General features: G+C 42.7%; 5 protein-coding genes across 10 annotated transcripts in view; 1 reads left to right on the top strand and 4 right to left on the bottom strand.

The window, feature by feature from the left end:
• Positions 1–3,435: 3,435 nt before the first annotated feature.
• LOC134022666 (interferon-induced, double-stranded RNA-activated protein kinase-like) lies at positions 3,436–7,455 on the bottom strand. Its single transcript, XM_062464386.1, has 12 exons — positions 7,322–7,455; positions 6,670–6,721; positions 6,525–6,592; positions 5,666–5,922; positions 5,545–5,586; positions 5,294–5,413; positions 4,886–5,005; positions 4,441–4,633; positions 4,191–4,322; positions 3,996–4,097; positions 3,793–3,855; positions 3,436–3,664 (listed from the first exon to the last, which is right to left on the bottom strand). The coding sequence occupies exons 1-12, from the start codon at positions 7,439–7,441 to the stop codon at positions 3,539–3,541; spliced, it is 1,395 nt and encodes a 464-aa protein (XP_062320370.1). The 5' UTR covers positions 7,442–7,455; the 3' UTR covers positions 3,436–3,538.
• A 412-nt stretch (positions 7,456–7,867) lies between these two features.
• pkz (protein kinase containing Z-DNA binding domains) lies at positions 7,868–12,460 on the bottom strand. Of its 4 annotated transcripts, none has more exons than XM_062464381.1 (11): positions 12,326–12,460; positions 11,256–11,719; positions 11,120–11,161; positions 10,855–10,974; positions 10,460–10,582; positions 10,258–10,326; positions 9,948–10,140; positions 9,698–9,829; positions 9,498–9,599; positions 9,295–9,357; positions 7,868–8,997 (listed from the first exon to the last, which is right to left on the bottom strand). In XM_062464381.1, the coding sequence occupies exons 2-11, from the start codon at positions 11,711–11,713 to the stop codon at positions 8,872–8,874; spliced, it is 1,428 nt and encodes a 475-aa protein (XP_062320365.1). In that variant the 5' UTR covers positions 11,714–11,719; positions 12,326–12,460; the 3' UTR covers positions 7,868–8,871. The 4 variants fall into 4 exon arrangements, with proteins under 4 accessions (XP_062320365.1, XP_062320366.1, XP_062320368.1 ...); XM_062464382.1 differs by having other exon boundaries at positions 11,256–11,716; positions 12,326–12,417; XM_062464384.1 differs by having other exon boundaries at positions 11,256–11,567; positions 12,326–12,358.
• A 125-nt stretch (positions 12,461–12,585) lies between these two features.
• Positions 12,586–18,383, bottom strand: eif2ak2 (eukaryotic translation initiation factor 2-alpha kinase 2). 3 transcript variants are annotated; one of them, XM_062464379.1, is made up of 19 exons: positions 17,957–18,383; positions 17,705–17,831; positions 17,447–17,595; positions 17,228–17,354; positions 16,837–16,910; positions 16,542–16,697; positions 16,173–16,305; positions 15,945–16,000; positions 15,711–15,795; positions 15,525–15,559; positions 15,351–15,404; positions 15,134–15,253; positions 14,902–15,030; positions 14,583–14,778; positions 14,281–14,424; positions 13,959–14,060; positions 13,567–13,629; positions 13,214–13,365; positions 12,586–13,053 (listed from the first exon to the last, which is right to left on the bottom strand). In XM_062464379.1, exons 1-18 carry the CDS (start codon positions 18,061–18,063, stop codon positions 13,231–13,233), a joined length of 1,992 nt encoding a protein of 663 aa, XP_062320363.1. In that variant the 5' UTR covers positions 18,064–18,383; the 3' UTR covers positions 12,586–13,053; positions 13,214–13,230. The 3 variants fall into 3 exon arrangements, with proteins under 3 accessions (XP_062320363.1, XP_062320362.1, XP_062320364.1); XM_062464378.1 differs by having other exon boundaries at positions 12,586–13,365; XM_062464380.1 differs by lacking the exons at positions 17,447–17,595; positions 17,705–17,831 and having other exon boundaries at positions 12,586–13,365.
• Positions 18,384–18,897: 514 nt separating this feature from the next.
• Positions 18,898–21,589, bottom strand: gpatch11 (G patch domain containing 11). Its single transcript, XM_062464387.1, has 8 exons — positions 21,433–21,589; positions 21,041–21,267; positions 20,903–20,944; positions 20,601–20,721; positions 20,042–20,132; positions 19,542–19,685; positions 19,252–19,333; positions 18,898–19,162 (listed from the first exon to the last, which is right to left on the bottom strand). Exons 1-8 carry the CDS (start codon positions 21,480–21,482, stop codon positions 19,107–19,109), a joined length of 813 nt encoding a protein of 270 aa, XP_062320371.1. The 5' UTR covers positions 21,483–21,589; the 3' UTR covers positions 18,898–19,106.
• A 258-nt stretch (positions 21,590–21,847) lies between these two features.
• The window catches only part of LOC134022800 (HEAT repeat-containing protein 5B-like), an 8,111-nt gene continuing 2,612 nt past the window's right edge, over positions 21,848–27,346 (top strand). The window contains 10 exon segments of the mRNA XM_062464551.1: positions 21,848–21,892; positions 22,362–22,551; positions 22,669–22,880; positions 23,390–23,498; positions 23,896–24,045; positions 24,408–24,577; positions 25,011–25,182; positions 25,789–25,852; positions 25,855–26,037; positions 27,243–27,345. Of these exon segments, the coding sequence (XP_062320535.1) occupies positions 22,426–22,551; positions 22,669–22,880; positions 23,390–23,498; positions 23,896–24,045; positions 24,408–24,577; positions 25,011–25,182; positions 25,789–25,852; positions 25,855–26,037; positions 27,243–27,345 (1,289 nt within the window). The 5' untranslated portion in view covers positions 21,848–21,892; positions 22,362–22,425.

Genomic DNA, 27,346 nt, shown 5'->3' with positions numbered 1-27,346 from the left:
AGTAAAAATGTAGTGGGGAGAAAGGCCTTCACTGTAAAAACAGTGGAAGCCGAACAGTGTATTATCTAGTATAGAAATAAATGATACCTCTCAATCAACCTGTCAATCCTACCCTTCACCAGTAGTGATTCTTGGAAGTCAGTTGTCTTCGGTTTATAAAGGGTAAAGAAGTAAACCGATTCTGAGGATTAATTCTCTACCCGCTGTTGAGAACAAACTCTCAAAAAGATTAAACAGTCTGCTGCTACCGCGACCCAATATCCACAAAGTAATCATTTGTTCTGGGACTCTGGGAGGACTGGCTTTCTCCACTGTTCTGTTCTTGACTGGTGACTCCATCTTGCCACAGGCCCCATGGTCCAGGGCTTTGACTGCCTCACTGCCTCACTGCCCACGCTGCTCTCTAAGGAAGTGACCTCAATTCATCCAATAACCTTGTTCACACAAGTGAGACGGAAAAGAAGGACCGAAAACACAGAGGGCCTTATCAAATATAACCCTCTGAGAAAGAAAGAAAAAGGTTCATTAGGCCAAGTTCCTCTTGGCCTAATGTAAACTGATGTCTGGACACACGCAACTCTCTGGAGTGGATCGAGTGTTTGAGGACCCAGAGTGATGATGCCTCAGCGGGAGGAGATCATCGAGGAGTTTTGCCGAACAGAATATTTCTCCAATGTTTAACTATTTTATACGTATTTTTAACAGCAGAAACCGAGAGTACAAATTATTGCTTTTCGGCTCTAAATTGATATTGAGATAATGGAGGATCATGTCCTGTCCATCCCCAGGCACTGGGATGATGTGCAGGACATGCGGTGTCCCTATGCAGGACATGTGGCGTCCCTGTGCAGCCTGAGTATCCAGGACATGTGGTGTCCCTGTGCAGCCTGAGTGTCCAGGACATGTGGTGTCCCTGTGCAGGATATGTAGTGTCCCTGTGCAAGACATGCGTTGTCCCTGTGCAAGACATGTGGTGTCCCTGTGCAAGACATGTGGTGTCCCTGTGCAGGACATGTAGTGTCCCTGTGCAGGACATGTAGTGTCCCTGTGCAGCCTGAGTGTCCAGGACATGTGGTGTCCCTGTGCAGGACATGTGGTGTCCCTGTGCAGGACATGTGGTGTCTCTGTGCAGGACATGTGGCGTCCCTGTGCAAGACATGTGGTGTCCCTGTGCAGGACATGTGGTGTCCCTGTGCAGGACATGTAGTGTCCCTGTGCAGGACATGTAGTGTCCCTGTGCAGCCTGAGTGTCCAGGACATGTGGTGTCCCTGTGCAGGACATGTGGTGTCCCTGTGCAGGACATGTGGTGTCTCTGTGCAGGACATGTGGCGTCCCTGTGCAGGACATGTAGTGTTCCTGTGCAGCCTGAATGTCCAGGACATGTGTCCCTGTGCAGGACATGTAGTGTCCCTGTGCAGGACATGTGGTGTCCCTGTGCAGCCTGAGTGTCCAGGACATGTGGTGTCCCTGTGCAGAACATGTAGTGTCCCTGTGCAGGACATGCGGTGTCCCTGTGCAGGACATGTAATGTCCCTGTGCAGTCTGAGTGTGGTGTTTAACGGCAGACAGCCTAAGGGGTGGACCTGGGATCTGAAGGACCTGGGATCCGATGGACCTGGGATCTGAAGGACCTGGGATCTGATGGACCTGGGAGCTGATGGACCTGGGATCTGATGGACCTGGGATCTGAAGGACCTGGGATCTGATGGACCTGGGAGCTGATGGACCTGGGATCCGATGGACCTGGGATCTGAAGGACCTGGGATCTGATGGACCTGGGAGCTGATGGACCTGGGATCTGATGGACCTGGGGTCTGATGGACCTGGGATCTGATGGACCTGGGAGCTGATGGACCTGGGGTCTGATGGACCTGGGATCTGATGGACCTGGGATCTGATGGACCTGGGGTCTGATGGACCTGGGGTCTGATGGACCTGGGAGCTGATGGACCTGGGAGCTGATGGACCTGGGAGCTGATGGACCTGGGGTATGATGGACCTGGGAGCTGATGGACCTGGGAGCTGATGGACCTGGGGTCTGATGGACCTGGGGTCTGATGGAGCTGGGAGCTGATGGACCTGGGATCTGTGTGTCTGTGCTTCTCAGATCTGTGTGTCTGTGCTTCTCAGGGCCTGGTGATTGTGTGGGGATTCTGCATCTGGCCCTTGTAAAGGCTTAAGACGCACTTGTTCCAGGAGTACAACGGTACTTAGGAATGATTTGCTGGACCTGATGTTAGTTTCCGCCAGGAACACAATGACTCTTATTGAGGGACTTGTTGGTTATTTGTAACTGATTTAACGTCTTGTACTCACTGTGAATTATATTATTGTTGCTTGCTTTTTCTACAGGTACACTCTTGCACTTTTTTGAGGTTCATGTTGTTTAATTGTAACTTGTTTAACTACATGCTCTTATGGTTCTTCCCATTGGCACTTAGCTGCTTTTCACAATGTATGCTTCATGTTTTGGCTAACCGCAATGTTTTGGGGCTATTTCATTGTTATGATCAGTGACCTATGCACTTTTGTAAAGCTCTCTCTTGGAATTCACTTTGGATAAAAGTGACTGCTAAATGAATACATGTAAATGTTATTGTTGGGTACTGGAGTCTGGGAGGGCTGGGTACTGTAGTCTGGGAGGGCTGGGTACTGTAGTCTGGAGCGTCTGGGAGGGCTGGGTACTGTAGTCTGGGAGGGCTGGGTACTGTAGATGAGTCTGAGGATGTTCAGCTGCACCAACAGCTCCCCCTGGCTTTGCTGCCATCCACAGAGTGCCACTGATTTAAAATTGGGAGGGCAGAGAGCGCCCTCTTGTGTCAGAAGAAAGCACTGCATGCTGACAGATGCTCTGCAGTTCCCTAGCTCACGCACGAATGATTAACACAACACAACAAGATAGTCACTGATGAGAGGGTATATCCACCCATTCACCTTATTACATTTTTGTTTAGTCAAAATACATATACTTAAGACAAGGTCAATCATTAGCTTATCATAGGTGTAACCTATGATCTGAGTACTTATATGTCATGCTATGTCAGGTTGCTTTGCGTTGTCCAAAGAATTTCAGTGCCCAGTCTGACCCTGTGTTGTTCTGTGCATCTGACAATAAAATACTTGAACTTTACATTTTTCTTGTCAGACCGTTATTACAGTAAACATGATTGTATCTTCATAACGATGATTTTGGTTTTATAATGTCCCGTTTTAAAAGTACCTTAAAAGTGCAGCATTTTGCATAGTGCATGTAAACAACTAGCTAAAGCTAGTCATCAAGCAGAAGCCTTTATCTAAAGAGACAAACAGAAGAAGGATTTTAACCTGCAACCATCTGCAGTCAAGTGCTCTAACCATTGAGCTATACCCTAAACCTGTATCCCTCTTTACCACTGCATATCCACATACAATTTCACTCTTACTATCAGAATCAGAAAAGGGTTTAATCACCATGAAAGTTTGCACAGACAAGGAATTTACTTTGGCAGGAAGGTGCAGACTCCTGGGACATGCTAGCCAGGAGCAGCTAGCAGTGTTTTACTGAGACTGCTGTTGTAATACAGTTGGGTTCTTTGGCAGGAAATCTTCAAGGTACTTCGCAATCTCTTTAGCATCTGGTCGTTCTTTAGGGTTCTTGGAGATCATTTTCCTGATGATATGATACTACAAGAGAGGCACAATTATTTATTTTACAATTTAACATGGTTAAACAACAGAATTGGATGCTTACTGAGTTCATAAAGTAAAATAAATAAATAAATATAAACATTCAGTCCAAGGGAACTTCTCACCTCTGTGGTGTACTTGTTTTTGAAGTCTTCAGGAAAGACTTGTCTACGTAGATTTTCAAACAGCTGTCAAGGTCACACAGAAGGGTATAAAGATAGTGAGTTGAAATTAACAAATTTAAACAAATGAACATTGAGAACAACACGAAACACATTTAAATGTGAGACTCATTCAAGAGTAACAGTTAAATCTGGTCAATGTTCACCTTAATTTTCTCTGAAACAGTGGGCATTTTCCACAGAATCTCAAAACAAATCAGTCCAAGGGGAAAAATGTCAGTTTTCTCATCATAATCCGTCTCTGTCATCTGAAAATGCAGTGAGTGATTTAAGTATCTGTTGCAATTTAACATGGGATGATATAACTGTTACATTTACAACACAGGAACAAACATGATTACCTGCTCAGGGCTCATGTAAATCGGTGTTCCTGTTTCTGAAGTGCGACGAACAGGACTAGAAGTGGTGTTGGTAACAAGCCCAAAATCTCCAATCTTCACAGTCTCATCTTCTCCAATAAACACATTTTCAGGCTTTAAATCACAAATCAAAACACAATGATGTAAATGAACATGAAAATGCTTCATAACTCCAGTGTCATCTCTCATTTTGCAGCAGGAAATGGAAGCTAAACCTCGGGTTCTACAGTACCTTCAGATCTCGGTGAATGTGTCCTTTAGAGTGGATGTATTCTACTCCACTGAGTATTTGGCGAAACATGTGGAGAGCCTCAGCTGTTTTAAATGTATTTTGTGTTCCTTCATTCCTTTTTTTAATCCAGTCATTGAGGGTTCCCTTTTCACAGAACTCCATTTTAATGAACAGGCAAGACAAGTCTCTTCCACTGAAGAGAAACACACACAAACAAAACACTGTGTTTAATGTAAAACTGACTTATTCCATTTACATGATTAAATTACGAACTTCCACTGAATGTGGATTTTATTGCATATCTTTTTACAGCTCCTGGGAGATATAGAGAAATACAAATTTAAACTAGAACTAAATATGACCTTAAATATCTAGCCAGGTTATATTATTTCCAGGGTACAAAGTTGTCTGAAGGTAAGTTATCAGGGTACGTAGGTGTACTCACGTTTTACTGTCGGCAAAACTCTTTATCCACTGAGTCACTTCTTCATCCCAAGACGTGTAGTAACGAACGATGTTCGGATGACTGAACATGGCCAGTGCTTTTATCTCCCTGCTGGCCTTTCTGTAAGACATGAAGATGCATCAGAAGCCCATCATCGACTGACTGAGCAGAGATGCATATCTGATACTCTTAGAGAAAGTTAGGCCTGTTCTTTCTGTGTGGTCTAGGAGCAATGCCTCACTTAATTTAATTGCAGTTAAGGTTTTGAGGAACAAATTAGGTGTAATCTATATAACTGTATATACAACACTTTAAATTGCAACAACTGTATGCCTGTGAAACAGGGTTGTAATTGTACTGTACTGTGCTGTGCTGCAGTGTCCCATACAGTACATGGTATTCTCTTACATTGTATTCTCCAAAATCTTCACCGCATAGATTTCGCCATCCAACTTGTGTTTGGCTTTGACAACACACCCAAAGCCCCCTGCTCCTAGCATAGACACCAGTTCAAAATCTCGGAAGAACCTACACAAACAAATACAGATGATGAAAACCTGTTTCAAATTCAAACATATTCACAACTGAGTGGCAAACGTTTCATACTCATCTCCTATTAAATGAAATACAATTTGCAATAATGTAGTCATAAACTGTACCTGGAGTCTTCTTTTAATTTGATGGAACAATCTTGAAAGTACCTTCAGAAAGAATTAACTCAACATTAAAATGGTTATACTGTACAGAATGCTATTATCCCATTTACTAATTTCACATTACCCTTCATATTTAATCAGCCGGCCTCCTCCATTTGTTCCATCAACCTTCCACAATGATGTCTCCCCCAACCTCTTCACTTCTCCGCTTCTACTCAAGCCATGAAGACACTTGATCACTTCACTTTGTGGCACGTTCAGCTTTGCTGCTAGTTGAGGTGGTGTCATCCCCTCGCTTCTGCCGTCCGATAACAGCAGCTTTTTTAATTTCATCGCCAAATCATCCATCGATTCAGAATTCTTCTTGGTGGCTGCGGAACGCTAGGTTTGGAGGTAATATAGTTTTTAAAATGTCCCCAGCTGGAGCGGACACAAGCACACCTACCCTCTAGTTTACCTTTACTCTCCCAACACCCTCGTCACTGTAATGTATTTGTGCTTGCAGTGGCTACTCAACCATAGTGAGTACTTTGAGTGTGATCTGCTCATTATGTTATTTACTGGTGGACTGGTAGTGTTACGACCCCTCTGGCCTAACACAGAGGGAATGGGGACACAGGTCCGTAACAGGTAGCTTATAGTCTTATTGAAGTGCCAGTTTTAAGAACTACAGGTATCAACTTTGTAAAGATATATAACATAGCCGGTGCACAACCCTGCATTTGTTCTTTAAATTGATGGCAGACCGTGACCATGGCTGAGAAGCATACAAATAATGACCCGGAAGACAAAATATGCACTTTTCTCAATGACGAGGAGGACTGAATAAGAAAAGAAACTAGTCAAAATATGTTTACAACTAAATACCATTTAGCAAGTTAATAAATAGGCCTTTCACATCTGGACTGCTGTATTATTATCTATATCTTCTGACATCAGTCAAAATTACACTGGGGCCCAACATGCTGGGTATATTAACTTACGTGTGTTTTTGAGGAGGTCGGTGCAGGTTGTGGGCTTGGTGGGCTATTCTCATCATTTGGGGTAGGTCCTATAATATCAATTAAACAAAACATTTTACCACAAGTCACCATTCGTTGTTATTCATATGAATGAAAAATTGCTTACCATCAGAATCTGAACCAGACAAAAATTGGGATGTAGTATCATTCCCAACTCTCTGAAAATATGATATTGTATGATAAATATTAAAATAAACAACGGTAAGGGAAGACCAACTAAAATTACAGTAGTAGGCTATACATATTAATACTGCCGCCCCTCTCTTCATGGCTCCCCGGGCGGATACCCGGTCTGCACGCGCCTAAAACCGCGCCTGTCTGTGACCGTGTATCCTCCTGAAACGGGTGTTCCAGTGAATATTTTTCAAGATTAGCCTTTATTCTTCTACCCTAAGTAGGCCTACACCATCTCTTGGTCAGTTTTTGGCACTTTCTTCATGAGGTGCAGTTTGTACAACTCATTTACTTGTAACTGGCAATACATGGGATTGCATTACATTTCACAGTTCCACATGCAGAATTCACCTGCCATTAAATGAACATCTCACTGTATACTGCATTCATGCTCTGTTCAACAGAATCAGAATGTGCAAATCGTTTTTTATATTCATTATTCTCATAATGTCAGTGTAACTGACAATTCCACACAAGCCTGTAAATAAAAGTACATCGCAGTGTTTCCTCTATGTTGATTTTGCCGTGGCGGCCCGCCACGATAGATAACGTTGCCTCAGTAATGTATAGGGTTTATAACTTACTGGTTCACGACGCTTCTTTAACGGTGGAATGTAATCTGAATCAAGCCCACGTAAATTATTATTAGTGGTTAAATTGTCAGAAATATCACTCAAAACACGCTTGCGTTCATGATCTTCCATGACGATAGGTGTGTTGGCATGAGTTAGCGCTTGATGTCAGGAAGAAGCAGTGACCGTCACAATACCGCTACTGGGGAGGAGTCAATAGATGAATTCGTATGGAGTCAAATTAGGGTCAATAATATGTTGCATCCGCATAAAAAGTTTTGCATCCGCAGATTTTTTTTTGCATCTGTAAAAAAAGGGTTGGTCAAAAATATTTCGCATAATACAACACTTTTTTAGGGATGCAAAACTTTCTACCGATGCAAAACCTTTTTACAAATACAAAACTTTTTTCTGCGGATGCAAATCTTTTTCTGCGGGTGCTAAACTTTTTCTGCCCTCTTGTGTTAGAAGAAAGCACTGCATGCTGACAGATGCTATGCAGTTCACTAGCTCACGCACGAGTGAACACAAAGTGAACACAATACAAGACAGTAACTGATGAGAGGCAATATACACCCATTCACTTTAATACATTTTTGAATAGTCAAAATACATATACTTAAGACAAGGTCAATCATTATTTATCAGACCGTTATTACAGTAAACATGATAGTATCTTCAAAATGATTTTGTTTTTATAATGTACTGTTTTAAAAGTACCTGAAAGTGCAGCATTTTGCATAGTGCATGTAAACGACTAGCTAAAGCTAGTCATCAAGCAGAAAACTTTATTTAAAGAGACAAACAGATGAGATTTTAACCTGCAACCATCTGCAGTTGAGTGCTCTAACCACTGAGCTATACCCTAAGCCTGTATCCCTCTTTACCACTGCATATCCACATTCAATTTCAATTCATTTCAAATGTATATCATAATTAAAACTAACAATAGTTGACCAATGTGCTTTTCAATGTGTTCGCAGAACCACAAAGTACAGTAAAACCCACAGTAAAACATAGATACCCAAAAGACATAACTAACAACAGAGAACATCACAAGTTGTAGCATAAAGAGAAAATATGCGTTTTTAACACAGATTTAAAAATATGTTGTGTTGGAGCAGTTCTGATAGAAGTCAGTAAGCTGTTCCAAAGTTTATGTGCCACTATAGCAAATGCTCAATCAGCCCTAGATTTGAGCTTTGACTTAATGAGATAATCAACATGACAACAATTACTCCATTGGAAAAATTCCAAGTAGAATCTCTTGTTTAAATCCTGCTACACATTTTAATTAATCTGTCAATCATTTGTTTTCAAACATTAATGACCAACCCACATTTCCTACAGCTGTTCAATATACTTAATATATTGAACAAATGTTTCCAGACTCCTGGGCCTGGCTAGGCAGGAGCAGCTAGCTGGCCTGGCTAGGCAGGAGCAGCTAGCAGGCCTGCTAGGCAGGAGCAGCTAGCAGGCCTGGCTAGGCAGGAGCAGCTAGCAGGCCTGGCTAGGCAGGAGCAGCTAGCAGGCCTGGCTAGGCAGGAGCAGCTAGCTGTGCTTTAGGCAGACTTCTGTTCTAATGCAGCCGAGTTCCTTAGCAGGAAGTCTTCAAGGTACTTTGCAATCTCTTTAACATCTGGTCGTTCTGCAGGGGTCTGGGAGAGCATTTTCCTGATCATATGATGCTATAAGAGAGGCACAATTATGTATTTATTTTACAATTTAACATAGTTAAACAACTGAATTGGATGCTTACTGAGTTCATAAAGTAAGTTTTTTAAACATTCAGTCCAATGGAACTTCTCACCTCTGTGGCATAATTGTTTTTGAAGTCTTCAGGAAAGACTTGTCTACGTAGATCTCACAATTATTTATTTATTTTACAATTTAACATGGTTAAACAACAGAATTAGATGCTTACTGAGTTCATAAAGTAAAATAAATAAATAAATATAAACATTCAGTCCAAGGGAACTTCTCACCTCTGTGGTGTACTTGTTTTTGAAGTCTTCAGGAAAGACTTGTGTACGTAGATTTTCAAACAGCTGTCAAGGTCACACAGAAGGGTATAAAGATAGTGAGTTGAAATTAACAAATGTAAACAAATAAACATTGAGAACAACACCAAACACATTTAAATGTAAGACTCATTAAAGAGTAACAGTTAAACCTGGTAAATGTTCACCTTAAATTTCTCTGAAACAGTTGGCATTTTCCACAGAATCTCAAAATAAATCAATCCAAGGGCGAAAATGTCAGTTTTCTTGTCATAATCCAGCGCTGTCTTCTGAAAATGCAGTGAGTGATTTAAGTATCTGTTGCAATTTAACATGGGATGATATAACTGTTACATTTACAACACAACACAGGAACAAACATGATTACCTGCTCAGGGCTCATATAAATCGGTGTTCCTGTTTCTGAAGTGCGATTAACAAGACTAGAACTGGTGTTGGTAACGTGCCCAAAATCTCCAATCTTCACAGTCTCATCTTCTCCAATAAACACATTTTCAGGCTTTAAATCACAAATCAAAACACAATGATGTAAATGAACATGAAAATGCTTCATAACTCCAGTGTCATCTCTCATTTTGCAGCAGGAAATGGAAGCTAAACCTCGGGTTCTACAGTACCTTCAGATCTCGGTGAATGTGTCCTTTAGAGTGGATGTATTCTACTCCACTGAGTATTTGGCGAAACATGTGGAGAGCCTCAGCTGTTTTAAATGTATTTTGTGTTCCTTCATTCCTTTTTTTAATCCAGTCATTGAGGGTTCCCTTTTCACAGAACTCCATTTTAATGAACAGGCAAGACAAGTCTCTTCCACTGAAGAGAAACACACACAAACAAAACACTGTGTTTAATGTAAACCGGATTATTAAATATTTACATTATTATATATTAATTTACTAACTTCCACTGGATGTACATTTTATTGCATACCTGTTTTCAGCTCCATTCGCTGAACTGCAGGAGTCTCTCTGTTCTGAATCAGTTGGGTATTGGGAGCTCCTGGGAGATATAGAGAAATACAAATGTAAACTAGAACTAAATATTACCTTCCTATATATCTAGCCAGGTTAGATTACTTCCAGGGTACAAAGTTGTCTGAAGGTAAGTTATCAGGGTACGTAGGTGTGCTCACGTTGTACTGTCATCATCGTTAAATTCATTAATCCAAAAAGCCTTTTCATCCCAAGACGTGTAGTAACGAACGATGTTCGGATGACTGAACATGGCCAGTGCTTTTATCTCCCTGCTGGCCTTTCTGTAAGACATGAAGATGCATCAGAAGCCCATCATCGACTGACTGAGCAGAGATGCATATCTGAACATCTGAAGTTAGGCCTGTTCTTTCTGTGTGGTCTAGGAGCAATGCTTCACTTTAAATTTAATTGCAGGTAAGGTTATGAGGAATAAATTAGGTGTAATCTATATAACTATATATAAAACACTTTAAATTGCCTGTGAAACAGGGTTGTAATTGTACTGTACTGTGCTGTGCTGCAGTGTCCCATACAGTACATGGTATTCTCTTACATTGTATACTCCAAAATCTTCACTGCATAGATTTCGCCATCCAGCTTGTGTTTGGCTTTGACAACACACCCAAAGCCCCCTGCTCCTAGCACAGACACCAGTTCAAAATCTCGGAAGAACCTACACAAACAAATACAGATGGTGAAAACGTCAAACATTGAGGTTTCAAATTCAAACATTCACAACTCAGTGGCAAACGTTTCATAATCACCTCATATTAGCCTAAATGAAATACAATTTGCAATACTGTAGTCATAAACTGTACCTGGAGTCTTCCTTCAATTCGATGGAACAATCTTGAAATTCCCTTCAGAAAAAATTAACACAACATTTGTTGTGTTAAAATATATATATATAAACTGTACAGAATGCAATTGTCCCATTTACTAATTTCACATTACCCTTCATATTTAATCAGCCGGCCTCCTCCATTTGTTCCATCAACCTTCCACAATGATGTCTCCCCCAACCTCTTCACCTCTCCGCTTCTACTCAAGCCATGAAGACACTTGGTCACTTCACTGCGTGGCACGTTCAGCTTTGCTGCTAGGTGAAATGATTTCATCCCCTTGCCATCCAATAACATCTTTTTTAATTCCACTGCCAAAGCATGCGTTGGTTGAGAGTTCTTCACAGTGGCGGCTGAGCGCTTCTGACGGGACCATATGGGTGGCTGGTCGGAATTCCTGTACAGCTGCCGCGTTTCCTCCAGCCTGTATAAGACACTGTTGACACTGGTTTTCTTCAGGCCAACACCTTTCGCTATTTGTAGAGCTGTGGCTCCGTCCTCTTTGTCGTTCAGAAAAGTACATATTTTGTTTTCCAAGTCATTGTTTGTGTGCTTCTCAGCCATGGTCATCGTCTGCTATCAATTCAAAAAACAAATACAGGGTTGTGGCACCGGTACAGCATATAGCCTAGCTTTACAAAATCGATACACGGTTCTTAAAACTGAGACTATAGCACCACCAATAAATAATTTAATGAGGGGCAGAAGATCGCACTCAAAGTATCAGTAAAGTAACCATGTTCTTAATTGAAACGTTTAAAAAAATCTTTAGTTTGCTACGCTAACGTTACATTGCTGATTTGCACAACCGTCCCGCATTTCTCTGATTAGCATTGAATGAACTCCTTGCATGTCTACAGTTTTAACTAAACTCCATTAGCAGCGAATTTCGTTTAATATCAGTGCATAATACTACTTGCTTTGGAGACATCGATATAAGTAACCGTAACCATGGTGTCTCATTTCATAGGGCTATGTAGCCCTTACCCCTCAGTTTCGAGACACAGGGCTAGGGGTAAAGGTAAGGGGTACAGAGTATTGGGATTCGGCCCCTGGCTAGAGTTAAATCATGAGCTAGCGAGCATAATGAATCATATCACATCTGACAACTCACTTTATGAATTCCTCCTAAACTCTTTTAAACGTGTCTAATAACTCACCGGTTAGTGGTAAACAAAGCACCGTCTGAAACGATTTGCGGATCAATCTCTCAATTTCCAGAATTTAGTTTCAGTTTCATTTCTCCTGACTGCACTGCTGAAACCGACTGGAGCGTGTTTCTCTCGCAGTATCGGTTCCGAAGATAAAATCGTGACATTGTATCTGGACTGGAAACCTCTGGAATGGTTTATCAAAGAATATGAACCATAATAAAAACACAGAGCATCTGCGTGTTTCATGATCACATTTACGATTTATTTAAAACATTAAACCATACTAAAATATATTGTTCGCTATATAGCGAACAATATATTTTAGTTTTAGTTGTAACCCAAACACACATGTATAGCCTACATATGTCCACATATTCCAAAACGTGTATTAGTTCATGAACTATCTTGACAAGAGTCAGGTGGCTGAGCGGTTAGGGAATTGGGCTAGTAATCCGAAGGTTGCTGGTTCGATTCCCTGCTGTGAAATATGACGTTGTGTCCTTGGGCAAGGCACTTCACCCTACTTGCCTCGGGGAGAATGTCCCTGTACTTACTGTAAGTCGCTCTGGATAAGAGCGTCTGCTAAATGACTAAAATGTAAATGACAAACATTAAGGTAAGATTCCACATTATTATTTCTCATGTCTAACCTCAATCATTCATTACTTAAGTGTACTTAATAAAACCATGTACCTCTTTACATGTAAATATCTTCTCTGATGACTTGGTGGTATCTATAGATTTGTTCAAGCTAACATCAAAGTGATTTCCAGAATATTTCATTCATTTTTCGAACATTTGATCCATCATTATCGCTGTGGTATTGACATATATTGTACAGATCCAGAGCAAATTCATACACTATGCGAAGGATAAAAAAGTGATGCTGAAATGTAAATACAATTATTTTGCTGACTTCCTACAACATGTGTTTCAAAGAGTTTGGTTGTCTTTAGGGCTGTTTTGATCCTTTGACGGGACAACATAAGATCCAAGTTCAGTGAGCAGCTGTTTGGCCTCGGGCCTGTCCTCAGGGTGTTCCTGCAGCATCGACTCCATCAGATTTTGCTGCAACACAACAACAGGTGATCAGGAACCAATCACAACAACAGGTGATCAGGAACCAATCACAACAACAGGTGATCAGGAACCAATCACAACAACAGGTGATCAGGAACAAATCAAATGCAGAGAGTGGAATGGTTGGGCAAAATATGAAGTCCTGCTGGCAGTCTGTGAAGTTGTTAAACTTGATGTTAAGTTACGTACCTCAGGGGCGTACAACACAGAGAAGCCCTTGGGGAATATCGTGCTCCTCACATCACCCCAGACCTGTACACACAATACAGACAATGAAATAACAGTCAATTGGGGGATCAATAAGGGGGTCAGATGGCTGAGCGGTTAGGGAGTCGGGCTAGTAATCAGAAGGTTGTTGGTTTGATTCCCGGCCGAGCAAAATGACGTTGTGTCCTTGGGCAAGGCACTTCACCCTACTTGCCTCAGGGGGAATGTCCCTGTACTTACTGTAAGTCGCTCTGGATAAGAGCGTCTGCTAAATGACTAAATGTAATTGCTTTGATGCATACAACAAAAGAATCCAAAAACTTATAAAGATGGTGGAATGAAAGAGAAGCTATGGTACAGTTCGATAAACTTACTTTGACTTTTTCCGCACCAGTGAATAGTTTCCAAAGTAGTTCGAAGAAGATCAAACCCAAAGCAAAGATATCCACTTTCCTATCGTAGGTCCTCGTGTTTAACTGTCAAACACAAGAAATAAATCGAAGCAACAGAATCAAGCTAAATGTTTGTTACAATGTGGGTATAGCTGATTGCAGGCTTGGGAATTCAAAGTCAAATACTATACAACTTAAAACTGTGGTTAAAACCGACATTTGTAATTGACCTGGACATTCATGTCTAATTACCTAATATAACTTGATAAGAGATACCTGGTATACTGTTATATATAGAAGTTACCTGTTCAGGTGCCATGTAGGACCTGGTTCCAGTGCGCTTGGTTCTCTCAATAAGGCTTTCATCATCGTCGTCATTCTCTGCGGTTGCCAGGCCAAAATCCCCAATCTTCACCTTTCCATTACTGGCAAACATGATGTTAGAAGGCTGAAAAAAGACAACCAATCATGTTAGAAGGCTGAAAGATGACAACCAATGAGAAAACTACACATACAAATAACAGATATACCGTGAGACGTTCATGCACGCAAAAAAAACCCTAAACATCTTGACAGACGCCTCTGTTAAGATGTTACTTGACTGACCTTCAGGTCTCTGTGGATGAGTTTATTAGAGTGGATGTACTCGACTCCATGAAGGATCTGCTGGATGATGCCCTGGCTCGTCTCCCTTCGTTTAATGTCCCGTTCTGCATTTCTTTCATCTATCCAAGCTTTCAGGGTCTTGCCACATAGTTCCATCTGGATGTACAGGAACTTCGCAGACACATCGCTGCCAGAACTAAACTCATAACAAACATTTACTAATGAGCAAAGCATTTGAATTGGAAGCTGGAATGGTCATTTTTTATATTCTCTTTGCAACCTTCACTGTTTACACATATTGAACAGTATTGATGTTTACTGTGAAGTGCTGCTACTGTCCGAGGTGTTGGCACATTTATACTCGGTGTCTTCCAGCCAGGTAGTGGAGTAACGTACTATGTTACAGTGCTCGAGTTGTGCCAACGCATAGACTTCTCGGATAGATTTTCTGAGAGCAAACAGAATCACATAATCAGACAGTCGTCACTGATATATGACCAAAGAAAATGTGTTTTATCAAGTCGAAGGTTTTGCTCCTCCAAACTACTCACTCTTTGCTCCGCACAATCTTCACAGCATAGTATCTTTTCTCAATCTTTAGACGGGCCTTGTACACATGACCAAAGCCACCTTTGCCCATGCGTTCAATGGAATCAAAGTCAGTTGAGAACCTTTTTGAGAAAAATATAAGAGTAATATATAAGTATTACTTTTAAGACAGGATTTAGTATCACAGTTTGCACTGAATTTCAGTGACTCAAATAGTACCTTGAGACTGGTTGATTATTTGGAGGATTAGCAAACTGGAAATTGGGTGCAAGTCTGAAAGGACAGGAGAGGACAGGGGAGGACAGGAGAGGGGAGGGGGTCTTTAATAACACAGTAAACAATAACAGTAATATACAGTAATAAATAAAACATAACAGAAAAAGGGGAGCTCACTTTATCTTAGGCTTTGCATCTTGATGTTTTTTTTGCTGTGTAAACAAGAATAGAATAAGGATTCATAAAGGGTTTCATCTGTGTATTTTAGTCTACAGGCAAGTAGTGTACTAATTAATAAATAGCATTTTGCAGCAGACATAAAAAATGAGTATGATCTGTTTAGAAAACGCAAAGACTTTTAACCTGGCTGGTGTTTGTTGATTCTGCAAACACTACTGAGTGTGTATCACTGGTCGCCTTGCTTTGGGGTGTGGTGTCACAGGACTCCCTGGGACAACACAAGAGGACACAGATCATTTTAGACCTTGGAACCAGTCTCTCCACCTGCTGTACTGTCCAGTGTCTACTTCAGGGCTTCACAACATCGCTCCCACACACACACGCGCAAGCAAACGCACACACACAGACATTCCATACCCCGTCCTTGAACTTTGTGAGGGAGAAGCTTCATCTTCGGAAACGTTCGAGGACACCTGAACAGAAGATTACATTCGTAAGTTAGTGATAACGTCTGTAATGATGTAAACATCTACCATGATAACAAACACAAGAACAACAACAAAACGCAAAACTCGCAGCTGAAATGTGGCATTGTAATGCTTGTCTGTTGCGGTGATGCTATACTGGATTAGCTAGACTAGCTACCTGGCTGTTCCAGTCCGGCTGCTCCTGGAGGGCCAGCCAGGTCAGCTCAGCCGCCAGCTGCTTGGCGTTCTTGGCTGTCTTCCCCACACCTTCTGGATACTCCGTACTGCCCATAACTACCTTGTAAACAAATCTTAACATCAAACAAAAATCAGTTAGACTAGAGTTTAATAAACGTCTTCAATATTACACGGTAGAAAGGGTTTCGTTTTGGGGGGAGATGGGAAGATAGTAAACAATATTCAAACGCCAATGATGTTTGACTATTCTGTTTGACTTTGAACCTGGCTGGTGTTACTTCAACCCCCGCTGTGTTCAAACCAAATCTACACCCTTGTACTGTGTAGTAAGGAGTATACAGCTACTCACTGAGGATCATGCGATGGACCACGTCTTTCCAGTAATTTGTAATCGTGAACCAGCTTCGTTTTCTGACAGTAGTGGTTCAGGATTCCTATGAAGTTGGTCTCTGTACAGTTGGGTTGTTCTGTTGGAGAGTCCATGCTCAGGTTTTGAACCACAGAACTGAACACAAAAAAAATCCGCACCAATGGTATATTGTTAGTAATGTTGTAAAGATCATTACATTTGAAAACAATATGACTTACATGGCAAGCATTAAGTAAAAAACAACTAAAAAACAAGTTACATCGTTGTAACTGACCCTGTGGAACGTGTTTCTTGGCTCCAGTCCTTGTTTTGTGGTGAACCGTCAGCCTTGCTGTTTTCTTCTACAATCTGAGTAAAAAGTTTCGTCACTTACTAGACCGATGTAGGGCTAGTTGCATTTATACAGATATTAGTGTACAGTATTTGTATATCCTGAAATGTATATAAAGCAGCAAACTATTTAGTGTACTGCTTTGGTGTTTTTCTCATGTTAGGAGGGAAATTAAACCAGGGGCATATTTATACTAACATTTTGAAAACCATACATTTTTCAGCACTACTTTTTATTAGAAAATCAAATTTAACGGCTGCATCTTCAGTTCTTAATAAAGCTGTCCCCCCACATTTGAAAACAAAACTGAATGAAACGTAGTTTAACACCTTACCCCTGTGGTTTGATTATTGTTTATCATGTCATAGACAAGCTTGGCTGCCTCCTCCTTCGCTTCCTTCTTCGTGTTCCCGAACGCCGTTGGGTACACTTTATCACCAACCACCACGCAACAACAACATCTACAGGAAATTACAAAAGGGTTGTATTTAGTCCTTTATAACACTGGTTCAACACTGGTTCTAAAATCACTGTGAACCGTTTGAAGACTTACTGCATGTGATTGTTTTCCGCCACCCTTGCGGATTCAGAGTACCTAACAGAGATCCTGTTTTTCTGTCCATATTCATTGAGCCAGCATGTGAAGTTGGCAGCATTAATCGCTTGTACAAGTGGCGAGGGCGAGCCCCTAAGTGAAACGTTCTAGGGAAGACACGTTTTTTTGTTACGCAATGAAAGTCGAGGCCAGGTTTATAATATTGGGCAATGCCCATGACATACAGTCTATCTATGATGGCACTGAGCATCTTACTGGATCGTTCGACTCAGTGTCCAGCCCATCCAATGCGTTTTTTGCAGCATTCTGTTTTGCTTCCTTTTTGTTTCTCCCAGTCCCATTGGGATAGATCTTACTGTCTACAATTGCCCTGACGGTGAACCTGATGAATGAATAGATAAAGCTATTATCAATAGATGATGTCACATACAACTTGAAGATATCCGGTAGTTCTACAGTATAGGCTACGTCTTACGTCCAGTTGTTGGTACAACAAAAACAACATACCTTTTAATATGATCCGGACCCTCTGCACCCACGTCTTCATACTTAAGTTCTGAACGTGTGCGCTGTGCATACTCATTCAGTTGGGCAATGTAATTCTTTGACTCCATAATTTAACAACCGGTGAATTTGTCTTAGCGTTGCGTTCTGATAATGCCCCTTACAACAGCTGTCAGTGTATCCATTCTTTAATTTCGTTTTGGATTACTTTAAATTAATGCTACGAAAGTTCCTACTCTCGTGTCTCCTCCTCCCTCGCGAAACATTGATATGACTGGCTAGGTTTGAATACGGAAATAGTAGGTCCATTCCATGTTTTAACTGTAAGACCAGTAGGCCTATGCGAAGTTTTTTTTTCCGAAACTGAAAGCGCTCTAACTTTCGATTTCCCCAAATGTAACCATGTCAGCACACACTGTAACCATAGACCCTATGGCTCTGCATAGACTCATATAACTAGACCAAGCAAATGAGCTTTTTAAAGATGGCGCCCCCGTTCATTTGTATGGAAAGTGGTCAGTGGCGCAGTGAAGCAAGCAAGATTATTATTATATGATTATGATTCATTATTATTCAGTCTTAATTTTTTTTCCTTTTCTTTAGGCCTAAACAACTGACTTTTATAACAGTGTGATACTGACTTCCCTGAATAACTGACTTCCCTGAATAAGCTACATGTCAACAGTCCTCATATCTGGATGTATAAATGTATGTTGAATGCCTCTTCAAGTCAAGCCTCGTTAGTACTTCCCTCTGCCCCTTCCCTTCATCACATCCTCCCTGCAAAATGTCTCAAGAAGACTACAAATTTAAGAGCCCTTCCTCAAACAGACTACAAATATGGCACAGCCCCACAGGAAGTAGAGAATCACAGGAAGAGGTCAGCGATGTCATGCGAGGGAGACAGCCCCACCAGTTCACAGCTATATTCAAGCAGGTTGCTATGCGTTGTTATGAGATGTAATCTCACTTTAATACTCGTTTTAAAAATGTTCTTACAACGGAAGAGGCTTATATACAACAAAACATAGAAAAACTGAAGTTGTTCCAGTGTTATCAAAAATGAGGGTTCCTCAAAAATAACATTGATCAGTATACAGTCACACATATAGACAAACTTTCTCCAATGTACAAGTTCAGAAAGAGATGGACATCAGTCATGGTCGGCTGCTGTATCCCCTGGGCAGTTTGAACACAGATCGTCTTCATCTGTAAGGCACAATAATAACATTAAATTAGGGTCGAAAGCAACAATGAGGACAAAGATCCATGGAGCTACATGTGTTTACCGTGCTTACCATTATAGGTGGTCCCACACCATATGCAGTAAAAATGTACCCCCCTCAGATACGACGTCAGAATCTGTAGCTTATCCATGGACTAGACAAAGACAGTATACTGTATTAATATGACATTGTGGTGTTGTATCCATTCTAGGGGTGATAATACACACAATTTAAGTCCTAAATAATATCACAATCAGTTAGGTTTCAAAAGGCTGTTTAAGGTGAAACAGATAGGCTGTTTGTATTTAAAATTAATTAAAATCTTGGATCCAAAATGCACACAATGATTTAAAAGTGTTTACCGTCAACTCCACTGCATCTTCAACTTCCTCCTCCTTCTCCTCCTCCTCCTCCTCCTCCTTCTCCTCCTCTTCTTCTCCTTCGTTTTTCTCCTCTTCGAGGTCCACTTTAGGCCAATACCAGTCTTCTCTGGGAACAGTGACACTCTAAAAAGTAAAATGAGACACAATCTTGCAAGATGCTTGTGGAAAGCGCATGAAATCTTATACAGTGACTCTCGGGCATCTGGTAGTTTGATTTGATTACCACACTTCTCTGATTGAATGTATCGAGAGTGTGTGGCAGATGGCTGATCGGGCTAGTAATCAGAAGGTTGCCGGTTCGATTCTCGGCCATGCAAAATGACGTTGTGCCCTTGGGCAAGGCACTTCACCCTACTTGCCTCAGGGGGGAATGTCCCTGTACTTACTGTAAGTCGCTCTGGATAAGAGCGTCTGCTAAATGACTTATTATTATGTGGTATTATGGTGTTACTACACTTCTCTGACTGAACGTGTCGAACCTTCTGATTGTCAAGTTGCTCGCAGGCCCGTTGGCTCCTCCTGAGGTCCGCTTCAATCTTCCTCTCTTCTCTCTCTGACCTCACCCTTACCCTGGAAACAGATCACAACATTAGCATTCACATATGTGTCACGGGTCTGTAACAGACGTGGCCACGCTCCGTCACAACAAGGTATTGTTCGCCACTCGCGGGATTCGAACGCTCGACCTCTGACTTGCCAAGCGCGACCACTACCAGCTACGCCAAAGAAAAGCTAGCTCTTCGTTGACGCGGGTGGCCTGCTACATACCTGAGGAGTGAGTTTCATGGTTTTCACACCGTTACATATGCACTATGCTGTATACAATTCAATTGCCTTTTAATAGTAATAATAAGGTATTCAGCAGTATTTAGCAGATGCTTATATCCTAGGCGACAGACTGGAGGGAGGGGTGGATTTGAACCTGCAACCTTGTGATCTGCAGTCGAATGCTCTAACCATCCCCCCTTTTGAAAGATTTCCCCTATAAGACATGATACATCCATCGCACTAAATGAAAAGCATCACTGTAGTGTTTACCTATAGTCTTCCATGGATTGTTTCTCATTTTGTTGTTTAGCCCTCACTTTCTGATGATAGTGTTGAAGTTCCTCTTCGGCTTTCCTCTTCTTGACCTCCTCCATCCCAATGCCTTCTCTACCTAGGGGGTGTGAAAGAAAGATACTATAATATAGAAGCTAGTCTTGCTCTCTGCAGTTCCACACAAGGGTTTGTGGGCTCTCCTACAGTTTGCCTCCTGTCTGATTTGAACAGGAAATCTTATCGACAGAGGAAACATTTGAGCATTAGCACAAATTTAACCAAACAATTTTATTGCTCACCCATTTTTATGTTCAGCGGGATGGGTTCAACTCTCCCCGCCCCTGCAGAGGAAATTAAATTATAAATTAAAAGACCTAGGAAAAATACAAAGTGGATTGGAATCTAACGGTAGAACAGGGGAACCATTTAGAACTGACCCTGCTTTCCGAGACCCTGTCCAGCTTTGTAGCCCATCTTCTGCAGAAGAGCAAATCCCTTGTTTTCATTGCTGAGGGTGTTTTGAAGTACTGATTCTCGGCTCTCCTGTTCCAGCTGCTTGATGGTCTTCTGGCGGTTCTCAACGTTCTTTTTCGTGTGCTGGATCTCTTTCTTCATGGCCTCTTTCACCCTTTTTGCCATCGGGATTCCAGGCTTTACATCTTGTCTGTAGGATAGGCAACAAAAAATATATGAAAATGTTTTGCGCGTACAAATCTGTTAAGTTATTATCCAGAAAAATATACGTCTGAATCAACCTTTCACTCAATTTTAGCCAGCATGCTAGCGAGATGGATTAGATAACATGATCTGTCGAGACTGAAATACTCACATTTTACTAAGAAACGCATCTGACATATAATCATCTTCTTCATCAGACATGACGGACCTAGCTTATGTGTCAGACAACAAATATATAACCGAAAATAAACTTCAATTATTATCAGAGAATGTCTCTGTTATTATGGTTCTGTATGTCTATGGTTGTGCCGGTTATGACGGATGATTGGTACGTTCAAACGTGAATCTGGGTAGAAACTTGACTAATTCCGTTAGTACCTGACTTATTTCCTTGTGATAATAAATACTGCTTTTGTAGCGAATAAAGAACAATAAATAAATAAGTATGACTCTTTAGTATGAATATTTATATTTATAGTCGCCAATTTGTCTAAGATGTAAATCTTGCAAAATCTTGTTTTCAGTAGAATTCTCATCGGATGACCTTTCTTGCTACACCCCAATTCCGGAAGTGTTGTCATTTGCGTCATTCATACAGGTTGGAGAGACAGGTAGCTACAATATGACATTTGTTTTTTTTAATTGTTTGCCTGTTTTCTTCAAAGTGTTTGTGATACATTTCAGATGGTTGACTGTATTAGTTTCGGCCAACATTTCCGTATTTTCTGCTAGCAGTGCTAAACAACAAAGTTGGGCAGCTATCAAAACAGAGCTATCCTAGCTAGCTAGTAGTAGTATCTGTTTTCTCTTGACTGTCTGCAGTTGTTCTGTGTCACTGTCACTTGCTTACTCTGCATTGTCATTGGTGCTAATGGTAGGCAGTTAAAAGTATATAATGGTTGATTGCTTGCTGATACATTCTTAATGTTAGCCTAGTCAAGCTGTTGTGTTGACTTGTTTGCTAGCTAGCTATCCAGTCGACTCGACAGTCAGCTAACGTTAGCAACGTTAGCTAGCTTCGTTAGCTACATGTAGAAGGATGTGGTTGTAAAACAATATAGATCACCAGAGATGCCTTAGTTTCTTTTCAGAGGTGCGGCTGTGACGCTAGAGGAACCTTGACCCTGTTTCGGGAGTTCTTGCCATGGAGTTGGCCCATAGTCTCCTGCTCAATGAAGATGCCCTTGCTCAAATCACAGAGGCGAAACGCCCCGTGTTCATCTTTGAATGGCTCCGCTTCCTGGATAAGGTTCTTGTTGCAGCAAATAAGGTAATTTTAAAATCCCCGTTCGCATACAAAATGCTGTAGTTGTTTGTTGAAGCTGCTCTTCAAACACTTTAGGTCAACAGTAGTCTTGAAATGCGTTGGACGATTTGTTTCTGGTAGGTTGACGTGAAAGAGAAACAGAAAAAGCTCGTGGAGCAGCTGACCGGATTGATCAGCAGTGCGCCTGGACCCCCCACGAGGAAACTGCTGGCCAAAAACCTAGCAACCCTCTACAGCATCGGTGACACCTTCACTGTCTTCCAGACACTGGACAAATGTAATGACATCATCAAAAGCAAGGATGACACACCTGCCTACTTGCCCACTAAACTGTGAGTTACTGACCATCGCAAGTCCTTAGTTTCATATTTACATTTACATTTAGTCATATAGCAGACGCTCTTATCCAGAGCGACTTACAGTAAGTACAGGGACAATCCCCCCCGAAGCAAGTAAGGTGAAGTGCCTTGCCCAAGGACACAACATCATTTGGCGCGGCCGGGAATCGAACTGGCAACCTTCAGATTACTAGCCCGACTCCCTCACCGCTCAGCCATCTGACTCCCTTTATATAGACACACAATTTCATATCCCGTCATCCACTGCCTATGTGCAGTTCTTTGTGATGATCTTCTTGTCACACTACTAGCACCATCTGTCATAACGTTAACTTGATATGAGAGAACTTGTCAGAACCCTGTACTGTAGCCCAAAATTCCTTGGTTTTTCTCATCATGAGTTCACATGATGCGAATGAAGTCTTTTCAAATCAAACTTGTGTGTTGGAAGTCTGACATGTATTAGTTCTTTTCCTCCCCCTGTGGTGACTCTCGCTCTGCAGTGCTGCGGTGGCCTGTGTCGGGGCCTTCTATGAGAAGATGGGTCGAATGCTGGGAAGCTCCTTTCCAGACACCATTAACAATCTCCTGAAGGCGTTAAAGAGTGCAGAGGTATGGGCCCTTCTCAGGGTGAAATTCCACCACATTAACTCATGTCATGGTCAACAATAGTAGTTAGGAATCTGTGTGGAATGACTCGTATGTTGTCTTGTTGAGGAGAGAATGTGCCAGGAGGAAGAGTGTGCCTTCTCGTTTACTATTCTCCTTTCACTCTCCTTCACTCTCTCTCTCTTCACCCCCCCCCCTCTCTGTCTCTAACAATATCTCTCTCTCTCTCTCTCTCACACAATATCTCTCTCTCTCTCTCTCTCTCTCTCTCTCTCTCTCTCTCTCTCTCTCTCTCTCTCTCTCTCTCTCTCTCTCTCTCTCTCTCTCTCTCTCTCTCTCTCTCTCACAATATCTCTCTCTCTTTCTCTCTCTCTCTCTCTCTCTCTCTCTCTGTCTGTAGTCTCAGGGCAGGGGTGAAATCCTCATCAGCCTTCAGAAGGTGCTGAATGGGCTGGGAGGGGCTGCAGCCTCCTGCCACAGAGACATCTACAAGAACGCTCGCTCCCTCCTCACAGACAGGTCCATGGCTGTGCGCTGTGCTGTTGCTAAGGTACGTGACAGCGTGGGACTAGCTGCATCAGTTACGGTTGCTACGGTCCCTACAGAAATACTTGGCGTAGTACAACGCTGTTGCGAGTCTTTGCTTGATTTGAGATGCTAGTTGATAATAGTAACTTTAACTAAATGATGGGACCATGTAGGCTGAGGCTTTACCACAGTGGTCTGGGTTCGATTCCGGCTTGGGCCCTTTGCTGCATGTCTCTCTCTCTCTTTCAGCCTTTCCTATCACACTTCACTAAAGAACTGTCCAACAAAGCATGAAAAAAAAACAACAACCTTGAAAACAAAATACTGCACGATGACGGTTGTTATTTATCGAGTAAGTTTGCGTCCGTCTGTCCCGTCTCTCAGTGTCTGCTGGAGCTGCAGAACGAGGCCGTGTTCATGCGCACCACTGAGCTGGAGAACGTGGCCACGCTCTGCTTCAAGGCCCTGGAGGGCTCCAACTATGGGGTGCGTGTGGCCGTGTCCAAGCTGCTGGGCTCTGTGATGGCCACAGCCCTGATGCCAAGCAAGCTGCAGTGAGAGGGGCTGCAGAGCCAGTGTCTGGTGATACTACTACCTGTTTTAGTGTCACGCTGGTAACTGGACCTCACATCATATTAATAATACATTAATACAAAAAGACACTTAGACACGAGGCACATTCGCCAGGAATACTATAATTCCAACCTTTCAAAATCTTTTTTTGGGGGGGGAATTTTTTTTCCCAACCGTTAAAAAAAACAATTGAGAAACGTTTTTTTTAATTTTTTTTATTTCAACCTTTCGAAACTTTTCCCCCCAGAACCTTTAAAATAAAATTTAAAAAAAACAACTTTATTTTTTGTTGTTGTTGAAAATATATATTTTCAACCTTATTGTGAGTTGTCCTTACCATGAGTGGTTTATTTGAAGCTCATTCAGGCAGATATAAGCGTGCCAGTCAAGCGGTCCAGTGGTTGAGGTTGTGAGTGTGGTTCCTGCAGTGATGCGTCAGAACGTGAAGAGAGCCTCTCTGGAGGAGGTGCTGGAGCTGCTGGCCACCGGGTTCCTGCGCGGGGGGTCGGGCTTCCTGAAGAGTGGGGGAGAGATGCTGAAGGGGGGCGGCTCTGTCAGCAGGGAGGTGCGGGTGGGAGTCACTCAGGTGAGAGACCCTCCTCCTCCCCCTTCCTCCCCCCCTCCCCCTCCCCCTTCCTCCCCCCCTCCTCCTCCCCCTTCCTCCCCCCCTCCCCCTCCCCTCCTCCGAGCAGTAATGAAGAGTCAGTTAACCTCACAGATGTCCCGTCCCTCTCCCCTCTCTCCCTTCCCTCTCCCTTCCCTCTCCCCTCTGTCTCCCCTCTCTCTCCCCTCTGTCTCCCCTCTCTCTCCCTTCCCTCTCCCCTCTCTCTCCCCTCTCTCTCCCTTCCCTCTCCCCTCTCTCTCCCCTCTCTCTCCCCTCTCTCTCCCTTCCCTCTCCCCTCTCTCTCCCCTCTCTCTCCCTTCCCTCTCCCCTCTCTCTCCCCTCTCTCTCCCCTTCCCTCTCCCCTCTCTCTCCCCTCTCTCTCCCCTCTCCCCTCTCTCTCCCTTCTCTCTCCCTTCTCTCTCCCCTCTCTCTCCCCTCTCTCTCCCTTCCCTCTCCCCTCTCCCCTCTCTCTCCCTTCCCTCTCCCCTCTCTCCCCTTCCCTCTCCCCTTCCCTCTCCCCTTTCCTCTCCCCTCTCTCTCCCCTCTCTCTCTTCCTCTCCCCTCTCTCTCCCCTCTCTCTCCCCCCAGGCCTACGTGGTGTTCGTGACCTCGCTGGGCGGGCAGTGGCTGGAGCGTAACTTTGCCACCTTCCTGTCCACGTCCTGGACTTGGTGTCCCACCCGCGGGCCACGCAGACGCACGTGGAGGCGGTGTACTCCCGGCGCTGCGTCTCCTTCATGCTGCGCGCCACGCTGGGCGGACTCATGGGGGAGAAGGCCCAGATCGCTGCCGGCAAGGAACTCTGCCAGGCTATCAGCAAGCAGATGAGGGCTGTGGGTAAGGAGGTAGATGGGGGGGAAGTATCACGGTTCAGAGCATTACAGAGTAAGTACTCGTCCTCCATTCGTTATTTTTATTCTGTTTTAAATCTTGTTTTTCTTTACCCCTTGATTTATACTTTTATACAAAAAAAAATCTTTAAATCATTTGGTTTGCTTCTGTCGTGTGAACTGGGTTCCCCTGGCTTGTTCTCCAGAGCTTCTTGTTTTTCACCTTGATCTGTTTTCTTTCTATATTTGGCGGAGTCGTCGTGCATCACAGTGCACTTCAAATAGTATTCACAGACCCGCCCTGCTTTAGCTGCTGCATCCTGACTTTCTGCCAGTCGATGTTGCGGTGTGTGTTCTTTGTAGTCACATTTTCGGCAAATATGACAAGAAGTGCTTCCTCACACTCAGAAGAAGCAAGCCATTTTTATTAAGTTATTAAAATATATTCCGGCATATTCCTAAAGTCTACCTCACTTTCATCAGTCCCCTTGGATCATTTTCAAAATCGTATTTTTCATTTTATTTTTGTTTCTGATGATTCTTACTCTGTGATTTGCTTTGAAACCTCTGAACTGAAGGATGTGGGCTACCTTCTATGTCTCTCTATCTCTCTCTCCTGTAAAATAAGCAACTGAGCTCTCAGGATTCAGTCTGGATGATGACTGACCATCACACCCCCTGGAATTGTCTCAAAAACCTGAGAACACTGGTTCAACTTTGATCGATTAAAATCAGAGATGATGCATGTCAAAGTTGGGTTCAGATGCAGACGTGTTTTCACGTCCTGGTGGGAGGGGATCCTCAGAGCTCGGCTGCAAGGCTGTGGGGTTCACTAGGCTCAGAGGGCAGTGTGTGGTTCACTAGGCTCAGAGGGGACGGCACATTGGGGTCAGATTTAGATTATACGGTCATTCTTTAACAGGGATTTTAAAACATTTGAAGGTTGGGTTCCAAAATTCGAGCTGATATTGTTCTTGCTCAACCCTAAAACTTGGGCTTTAGAGCTCCTAATTACAGTGTTTTAATAGGCCTTTGCCAATAAATTACTTGAAGCCCAATGTGCTATATATATTTAATTTTTTTCTGTATATTAAAAATGTATTAAATGTAAAGACTTTAGTTGACTGATGATTAGTCATACTGAGCCTAACCCTCCCTCCCTCCCACCCTCCCTCCCTCCCTCCCTCCCTCCCTCCCTCCCTCCTCCCTCAGAGGCAGTAGTGAGTGACACCAGTGGAGAGAGCAAGGCTGGGCTAGCTGATGTTTCGGCCAGTCAGCACGTCATGGTCTGTGCCCTTAAAGAGCTGGGCAGCCTC

The sequence above is a fragment of the Osmerus eperlanus genome, chromosome 6, assembly GCF_963692335.1.
Source record: "Osmerus eperlanus chromosome 6, fOsmEpe2.1, whole genome shotgun sequence".
Classification (NCBI taxonomy): Eukaryota; Metazoa; Chordata; class Actinopteri; order Osmeriformes; family Osmeridae; genus Osmerus; species Osmerus eperlanus.
The sequence above is the reverse complement of the archived record's forward strand: the minus strand, read 5'-3'. Positions and strand labels throughout refer to the sequence as shown.

What these genes read in the sequence shown, in the direction of transcription:
- LOC134022666 (XM_062464386.1), bottom strand. Translation starts at nt 7,441, where the DNA reads ATGGAAGATCATGAACGCAAGCGTGTTTTGAGTGATATTTCTGACAAT. An exon ending in TAAAGAAGCGTCGTGAACCA is followed by an intron (nt 6,722 to 7,321) that starts GTAAGTTATAAA and finishes TCATATTTTCAG; the next exon opens with AGAGTTGGGAATGATACTAC. An exon ending in ACATTCACCGAGATCTGAAG is followed by an intron (nt 4,323 to 4,440) that starts GTACTGTAGAAC and finishes TGTGATTTAAAG; the next exon opens with CCTGAAAATGTGTTTATTGG.
- pkz (XM_062464381.1), bottom strand. Translation starts at nt 11,713, where the DNA reads ATGACCATGGCTGAGAAGCACACAAACAATGACTTGGAAAACAAAATA. An exon ending in GCGAATGGAGCTGAAAACAG is followed by an intron (nt 10,141 to 10,257) that starts GTATGCAATAAA and finishes GTTTCTCTTCAG; the next exon opens with TGGAAGAGACTTGTCTTGCC. An exon ending in TTTATATGAGCCCTGAGCAG is followed by an intron (nt 9,600 to 9,697) that starts GTAATCATGTTT and finishes CTGCATTTTCAG; the next exon opens with AAGACAGCGCTGGATTATGA.
- eif2ak2 (XM_062464378.1), bottom strand. Translation starts at nt 18,063, where the DNA reads ATGGAGTCAAAGAATTACATTGCCCAACTGAATGAGTATGCACAGCGC. An exon ending in GGTCCGGATCATATTAAAAG is followed by an intron (nt 17,832 to 17,956) that starts GTATGTTGTTTT and finishes TTCATTCATCAG; the next exon opens with GTTCACCGTCAGGGCAATTG. An exon ending in CAAGAAACACGTTCCACAGG is followed by an intron (nt 16,698 to 16,836) that starts GTCAGTTACAAC and finishes TTTTGTGTTCAG; the next exon opens with TTCTGTGGTTCAAAACCTGA.
- gpatch11 (XM_062464387.1), bottom strand. Translation starts at nt 21,482, where the DNA reads ATGTCTGATGAAGAAGATGATTATATGTCAGATGCGTTTCTTAGTAAA. An exon ending in CCCGCTGAACATAAAAATGG is followed by an intron (nt 20,722 to 20,902) that starts GTGAGCAATAAA and finishes CACACCCCCTAG; the next exon opens with GTAGAGAAGGCATTGGGATG. An exon ending in AAGATGCAGTGGAGTTGACG is followed by an intron (nt 19,334 to 19,541) that starts GTAAACACTTTT and finishes GTCTTTGTCTAG; the next exon opens with TCCATGGATAAGCTACAGAT.